General features: G+C 70.5%; 2 protein-coding genes across 2 annotated transcripts in view; both read left to right on the forward strand.

Moving 5' to 3' along the window:
• INTS3 (integrator complex subunit 3) overlaps positions 1-1,876 on the forward strand; it is a 39,553-nt gene extending 37,677 nt beyond the window's left edge. Inside the window, exons 27-30 of the mRNA XM_080569702.1 lie at positions 625-725; positions 936-1,008; positions 1,084-1,240; positions 1,360-1,876. Of these exons, the coding sequence (XP_080425828.1) occupies positions 625-725; positions 936-1,008; positions 1,084-1,240; positions 1,360-1,437 (409 nt within the window). The 3' untranslated portion in view covers positions 1,438-1,876. The remainder of the gene's footprint in view (positions 1-624; positions 726-935; positions 1,009-1,083; positions 1,241-1,359) is intronic.
• A 1,129-nt stretch (positions 1,877-3,005) lies between these two features.
• SLC27A3 (solute carrier family 27 member 3) lies at positions 3,006-7,846 on the forward strand (the record flags this gene model as incomplete). Its single annotated transcript, XM_080569717.1, has 10 exons — positions 3,006-3,498; positions 4,838-5,047; positions 5,153-5,311; positions 5,386-5,510; positions 5,595-5,789; positions 5,886-5,976; positions 6,094-6,292; positions 6,424-6,521; positions 6,612-6,742; positions 6,829-7,846. 10 exons carry the CDS (start codon positions 3,006-3,008, stop codon positions 7,003-7,005), a joined length of 1,878 nt encoding a protein of 625 aa, XP_080425843.1. The 3' UTR covers positions 7,006-7,846.
• Positions 7,847-7,852: the final 6 nt, after the last annotated feature.

Raw genomic sequence — 7,852 nt, forward strand, 5'->3', positions numbered from 1 at the left:
GTCTGCTCGTCCGTGGGTTCCCTTCTCCTCCTCCACGTGTTAATTAGCGGTCCTCTGCGGTGGAACAACGCAGCTCTTTTCCTGGCGTTTCTGTTCCAGGATCCGGGCTGAAGCCAGGTCTAATCCTTGCTAATTAACCAGCGGCCAGCTGAGGCTGGTAGTGCCCCGTGCTGGCACCGCGCCGTGTCCTGGGGCTGCGCACGGGGCACTCAGTGCTCCGCAGAGCCCCCAGGGAGGAGGCAGCGAGCACCCTGAGCAGGATTTATCCCCTTGCTCCCGGAGCAGACTGGCTCCAGGCATCCCTCGTGTGCTGGGGCAGGAGGAGAGCCCCTACACTGCTCTGCACCCGCAGGGACAGGGCAGAATCACCCCCTGCTATGGGTGCTGGTCCCCACACCGCATGCCTTGAAGGACAGCCCCGTTACCTCTGCCGGCGCCCTGCCCTGCATCTCCTTGGGGATTTGGGGCTCTCGGTCATCCCTCAAGCACCGCATCTGCTCAGACAGCTCCTGCAGCCTGTCTTGGGGGGGGGGGGCAAAGCAGGGACGGGTCGGGGTGGGCAGGAGGAGCAGGTCCATGGCTCCTGACCCCCCAGGACCAACTGCGCTCCTGCTCTGCCCCCAGCCTGCGCAGTTCCAGCAGCAAACTGGCCCAGCTGACCCTGGAGCAGATCCTGGAGCACCTGGACAACCTCCGCCTCAACCTGACCAACACCAAACAGAACTGTAGGTACCGCCGCCCGTCCCCATCGCCCTGCGGTGCCTCGGGGCACGTGCAGATCCCAGATGGGGACTGGGATGCTCCGGGATGCTGAGACCCCCCCCTTGGCTCACAAAACCCTCGGCACCCAGCTGGGAGACCAAAAACCTGCCATGGGGGGAGACCCGGCTCCTGCTGTCAGGTCCCTGACTCCCCTTTTTCTGGTTCCTCGACAGTTTTCAGCCAAACCCCCATCCTGCAAGCCCTGCAGCACGTCCAGGCCAGCTGCGACGAAGCCCACAAGATGAAGTAAGTCGGCGGTGCCCCGTCCCGGTGCGTGCGCCTGCCCTGGCAGCGCCTGACCCCGTCCCCGCTTCCTTCCAGGTTCAGCGACCTCTTCTCCCTGGCCGAGGAGTATGAAGACTCCTCCACCAAACCCCCAAAGAGCCGCCGAAAAGCCACCCTCTCCAGCCCCCGGAGCCGCAAGAACGCGGCCCAGCCGGCCAACAACGAGGAGGAATCGGCTTCCAGCAGCGCCTCGGTAAGTGGGGGGCTGCGGGGAGCTGCGTCCGCACCCCGAGGAGGCGCAGGTCCGGGTGCCGCGTGCCAGGGACCCCTCCGATGGTCGTGACCACCGCTTCCCCCTCTTACCCCGGACAGGAGGAAGAAGACACCAAGCCCAAACCCACCAAACGGAAAAGAAAAGGCTCCTCGGCCGTGGGCTCGGACAGTGACTGAGGGCGCAGCCCCGCCGCCGCCTCCCGCGGCCGCTCTCGGACAAAAAGCCATCGCCAGGACAGAAACGAGAGCGCGCGGCCCCTCGCCCGCTCTCTCCGCATCCCCTCCGCCAGCCTCGGAGCCCCTGGGGATGGGGGGGCCCCCCTCCGGCCCCTGCCGCGGGCGCTGTGCTTCCACGCCAACCCTCCCCACTTGACTTTGGCTCCCCGTTAACGGCGGCGGCCGGGGCTGGAGCGCGTCACCCCCAGACCACAGGACCCGGCCCCGACCCCTCCCTGGCTCGAGCGGCGGAGGGGGACGGGGGTCCCCAAGGAGGGGACGCGGTGTGGCCGGGCCCCCCCCCTGCCCTGGCAGGGGCCTCGGGGCAGGCAGCCCCCGGCTGTCCATCCCACGCCTCCTATTTTCATATAAGAAATGTAAATAAAGGGTGCGAACCAGCTGGCTGCTCCGGGATGCTTCGCGGAGGGGGACGGAGTGGCCGAGGGCCCAGGGGCGCTCCCCCCGGGGCACGGAGCTGCTGTGGGGGGCTCGGCTCGGTGGCGCTGCCCACGCTGGAGCTCATAGCCCACGTGGGGGGGGGGGGGGGGCCGCTTTCCATTTTCACCCCCAGAGCTATTAGCGATTTTTAAGTGTTTTTTTTTAAAAAAAAAAAACAACAATAAAAACTCTTCCACTGTTTTGTACCCAGCGCCCCCGCTTTGTGCCGCGGCTCCTGGAGGGCTCCGTGGTGCTGAGCCCCCCCCCCACGGCTGTCCCCATTCCATGGTGGCAGCCCCCCCCCATGCGAGGGGGCTGCGGTGCTGCTGCCCCCCCCCCCCCCCCCCCCAGCCACGGGGAGGGAAGGGGCCAGGAGCAGAAGGGGGAGGTTGGGGGGGGCGGGGGTGGAATGGGGGGGCTGTGGTCAGGGGGCTGGGGCTGGGGGGCGGGGCATGGGGAGGGGGACGGGGTTGGGATGGGGGGGACGTGGGGAGGAGGACGAGGACTTATGGGGGTAAGGAGAACGGTGATGCGATGGGGGGGCCGTGGGGAAGGGCACAGGGATGAAATGGGGGGGGCCGGGGCCGTGTTGGGGGGGGCATGGCAAAGGGGAGAGGGATGGAAGGGGGGGGGTCATGGTGAGGATGTTGGGGACATGGGGGGGGGCGCTGTGGAATGGTGGTGTGAAGGGGGGGGCCGTGGGGAAGGGCACAGGGATGAAATGGGGGGGCTGTGATACGGGGGTTGGGGCCGTGGCGGGGGGCATGGCGAGGGGCACGGGGCTGCAATGGGGGGGACGGGGGGGGGGGCTGCGGCGGGGAGAACGGTGATGCGATGGGGGGGGCGAGGGGCACGGGGCTGCAATGGGGGGGACGGGGGGAGGAGGCCAGGGACGAAATGGGGAGGGGCGAGCAGGATGGGGGGGCTGGGGGGGGCTGGAGGGGGCTTTACGCGGCGGGGGCGGGCAGAGCCGCGGCGGGGCCGGCCCCGGGGCGGGGGCGGGGGCGGCTCCTGCCGGGGGCGGCCCCTGCCGGGGCTGTCGGTGGCGGCGGGGGGCGGCTGAGGGGGGGGGGGGTCCGGGGGTCGCGGCCATGGCGCTGGCGGCGCTGCTGGCGGCGGGGCTGGCGGCGCTGGCGCTGCTCCAGCGGCTGCTGTGGCCGCGGCTCTGGGCGGACGCCGCCTTCGTGGCGCGGGCGGCGCGGTGCCGGCGGCGGGCGGCGGCGGCGGGGGGGGGTCCGGGGGGCGGCAGCCTGGCGGCTCGGTTCCTGCGGGCGGCGCGGGCGGCCCCGGCGCGGCCGTTCCTGCGGGCGGCGGCCGGGCCCGTGCCCTACGGGCGGGCGGCGGCGGCGGTGGCGCGGGTGGCGAACGCGCTGCGGGGGCGGCCGCTGGCGGGGGGCGGCGGGGAGCTGGGGCCCGGCGTGGCCGTGGGGCTGCTGGCGGGCAACGAGCCCGGTTTCGTCTGGGGCTGGCTCGGGCTGGCGGCGCTGGGGGCCCGGGCCGCCTTCCTGGGCACGGCGCTGCGCCCCAAGGCGCTCCGCCACTGCCTGCGCGCCTGCGGGGCCAGGGCGCTGCTGGTGGCGCACGGTGAGGAGCGGGGGGGGGGCGGCACCGGGGGCAGCTGGGGGGGCACCGGGATGCTGGGAGTACGGGGGGGGGGGCACCGGGGTGCTGGGAGCAGAGGGGGGGGGCCGGGGGGGCCGGGGGGAGCAAGGGATGGGGGCACCAGGAGGGGGCAGGAGATGGGGCACCGGGATACTGGGAGTACTGGCGGTGGGGGGACTGGGGGCAGCAAGGGATGGGGGCACTGGGGACACCGGTAATGGGGCACCCGGATACTGGGAGTACCGGGGATGGGGGCACCGGGGGGGAGCAGGGGGGTCAGGGGTACCAAAGGGTGGTGGCACCTGGGGGACCAGACAATGGGGCACTGGGATACTGGGAGTACCGGGGATGGGGGACTGGGGGGGATCCAAGGGATGGGGGCACCGGCGGGGCCAGGGGATGGGGCACTGGGACGCTGGGAGTGCCAGGGATGGGGGGACCAGGGGATGGGGCACTGGGAGCACCTGGGTACCAGAGCTAAGGGCACCGGGGTACCTAGGGGATGGGAGCACTGGGAAGCTGGGAGTACTGGGAGAAGGAGCACCAAGAGGTGGGGGCATCAAGGGTACCGAGAGGACTGGAGGAACCGGGATACTGGGATTACTGGGGGAGGGAGCACCGGGGTACTGGGATAGTGAGGTACCAGGGATGGAGGCACCAGAATACCAGAGATAAAGCCAATGGGGGTGTTTAGGAGATGGGGACGCTGGGAGTACTGGGATGGAGGTACGGGGGTACCAGGGATGGGGGTACCAAGGGGTCATACTGGGGTACCAGGGGCATGGTGGGTGGGGGCACTGGGATCCCACGGGTACCGACAAGGCCACCGAGGCAGCACAGGGATGAGGGGTGCCAGGGTACCGGGGGCACCAGGGATTGGGGTACTGGGGACTCCGGAGGTACCTGGGTACAAGGTGTGGGGGCTCGGGGGTAGCAGGGGTGCAGAGGGATGGTGGTACTGGGATGGGGCCATGGGGGGGGCACCGGTACCGAGCTCAGGACGGCCACCTGGGATGGGGTGGGACATGGGGCGGTGCTGGGGGGTGCACTGGGGTGTCTCCAGCATGGGGGCGATGCGGGGCCAGGGAGCTGGGGGTGCCCAGGAGGGTCCTGGCCATGTGCCCCATCCCCTTGCCTCATGGCAAAACCAGGGTTTGGGGTGCCAAGGGGGCAGCCCTGGCTGGGAGGGGGGAGGTCCCCGAAGGCTGATGCCACCCACAGATGTGGGTGCCCAGCTTCTGCCCCACCAGGACAGGCCTGGGGGGGCACTGGGGCCATGCCCAGGGCCTGACCCCACCCCATCCCATGCCCCCTTCCCCAGACCTGTTTCACATGGTGGAGCCGATCCTGCCCAGCCTGCAGGAGGATGGCATCGTGGTGTGGGTGCTGGGCGTGGGGCCGTACCCCCCCGGCGTGGTGGCCCTGCAGGAGCTGCTGGATGAGGCCTCGGAGGAGCTGGAGCCTGAGGACGTGTGGCAGCCCGAGGACATGAACGACACCTGCCTCTACATCTTCACCTCGGGCACCACCGGTGGGGACAGCACTGGCGGGACGGGGACAGCGCTGGCAGGACGGGGGCACTGCAGGGAATGGGGCCCGAGGGGGGGCTCAGCATCCTCCCCCGTCTACCCACCAGGTCTACCCAAGGCCGCCCGCGTCTCCCACCTCAAGTCCATCATGTGCCTGAGCTTCTACGAGCTGGTGGGCGCCTCCAGCCGCGACGTGGTGTACCTGGCGCTGCCGCTCTACCACATGGCCGGGTCGCTGCTGGGCATCGTCGGCTGCATCGGCATCGGTGAGCGGCGCTGGGGGCCTCTGGGTGGCATTTGGGGGGGCGAGGGGGGGGGCTGATTCCTCCTCTTCGTGCAGGGGCCACGTGCGTGCTGAAGGAGAAGTTCTCGGCCAGCCAGTTCTGGGACGATTGCCGTGCCGAGGGCGTCACCGTCTTCCAGTACATCGGGGAGCTCTGCCGCTACCTGGTCAACCAGCCCCAGGTCTGGGGTTGCTGGGGGGGGGGAGGCAGGACCGGGAGGGGTTCCAGAGCCCCCCCCCCCCAGTGCTGACCCTGCCTCCCGCAGTGCCCTGGGGAGCGGCAGCACGGGCTGCGGCTGGCGGTGGGCAGCGGGCTGCGCCCCGACGTCTGGCGGCGCTTCCTGGAGCGCTTCGGGGCCATCCGCATCGTGGAGACCTACGGGCTGACCGAGGGCAACGTCACCCTCTTCAACTACACCGGCACGCCGGGCGCCGTGGGGCGCAGCAGCTTCATCTACAAGGTGCTGGGGGCGGGGGGGGGGGACGGGGCTGGGGGCTGGGGTGGGGAGTTCCCCGTCCCCATCCCCGTCCCAGCATCCTGACGCCGCGCTCCCCAGCTCTTCTCACCCTTTGAGATCGTGCGCTACGACGTGGCCGAGGGAGCCCCGGTGCGGGACGCGGCCGGGCGCTGCATCCGCGTGGGGACGGGTGAGTCGGGGGGCTGGGGACGGAGCTGGGGGGGGTGGGGGTCCCAGGGAAGTTGGGGGTCCCAGGGAGGGTGGGGGTCCCAGGGCCATCTCCCTAACACAGCCCCCGTCCCCGCAGGCGAGACGGGGCTGCTGATCGCCCCGGTGACCCCCCGGACCCCCTTCCTGGGCTACGCCGGCAGCCAGGAGCTGTCGGAGCAGAAGCTGCTGCGCGGGGTCTTCGCCGAGGGCGACACCTACTTCAGCACCGGCGACCTGATGGAGCAGGATGCGGCCCAGTTCGTCCGCTTCCGCGACCGCACCGGCGACACGTACAGGTGGTGCTGAGCACGCGGCCCCCACCCCCATTTCTGCCCCATGGGGACCGTGCAACCCCCCCTTTTCCCCTCCCCAGAGCATCCCCCCCATCACGATGGGGTGCTCAGCCCCCCTCCAACCCCCCCCCCAGGTGGAAAGGCGAGAATGTGGCCACCACAGAGGTGGCCGAAGCCCTGGCGGCCCACGAGGCGCTGCAAGAAGTCACCGTCTACGGCGTCAGCGTGCCAGGTAGCGCTGCCCCCCCCCAGCCACCCCGCTGCCCCCCACCCCCCCCATCACCCAGCGGTGCCCCCCCCAGCTCTGCCCATCGCTCCCCAGGCCACGAGGGCCGTGCCGGGATGGCGGCGCTGGTGCTGCGCCCCGGCTGCCGGCTGGACGGCGCCGGGCTCTACCGGCACGTGGTGGAGCTGCTGCCCCCCTACGCCCGCCCCCGCTTCCTCCGGCTGCAGGTAACGGGGGGCCGGGGGGGGGACACGGGGACAGGGGGGGACGCGGGGAGGGGAGGGGGCCCAGCACCTCCGTGTCGCCGCGCCAGGAGCGCCTGGAGATGACGGCGACCTTCAAGCAGCAGAAGGTGCGCCTGGCGCAGGAGGGCTTCGACCCGGCGCGCGTCCCCGACCCCCTCTTCCTGCTGGACGAGGCCGCCCGGGCCTACGTGCCCCTCGGCCCCGCGCTCTGGGAGGACGTCGTGGCCGGGCGGCTCCGGATTTAGGCCGGTGCCCCGAGGGGCCGGGTGGTCCAGCAGGGGGTGGCCCACGGCGATCCGTGGCTGTCCTGAAGTCCCCACGTCCGTCCTGCGGTCCCTAGGTCTGTCCTGCGGTCCTCATGCCTGTCCTACAGGCCCCCTGTCCATCCTACGGTCCCCATGTCCGTCCCGCGGCCCTCACATCCATCCTAAAGCCACCACATCCATCCTACAGGCTCCATCCTACAGCCCCCATGTCTGTCCTACAGGCCCCATGTCCGTCCCGCGGCCCTCACACCCATCCTACAGCCCCTATGTCCATCCTACAGGCTCCATCCTACAGCCCCTATGTCCGTCCTACAGGCCCCATGTCCGTCCTGCAGTCCTCACATCCATCCTACAGGCCCCTCGTCCATCTTACAGGCCCCACATCCATCCTGTGGTCCCTAGGTCTGTCCTGCGGTCCTCATTTCTGTCCCACAGCCCCCATGTCCATCCTACAGTCTCCATGTCTGTCCCGCGGCCCTCACATCCATCCTACAGTCTCCATGTCTGTCCCACAGCCCCCACGTCCATCCTACAGTCTCCATGTCTGTCCCGCGGCCCTCACATCCATCCTACAGCCCCCACGTCCATCCTGCGGTCCCTATGTCCAGCCTACAGCTCCCATGTCCGTCCTGCAGCCCCCACGTCCGTCCTGTGGCCCTCACGTCCATCCTGAGGTCCCCACGTCCATCCCGCAGTCCCCAAATCTGTCCTGCGCTCCCTATATCCACCCTACAGCCCCCACAGCTGTCCTGGGGTCCCCGCATCCATACTGCGGTCCCCCTGTCCGTCCTGGGGTCCCCACATCTGTCCGGGGGTCCCCCCGTCC

The sequence above is a fragment of the Anser brachyrhynchus genome (genome assembly GCF_964034855.1).
Source record: "Anser brachyrhynchus genome assembly, chromosome: 28".
Taxonomy (NCBI): domain Eukaryota; kingdom Metazoa; phylum Chordata; class Aves; order Anseriformes; family Anatidae; genus Anser; species Anser brachyrhynchus.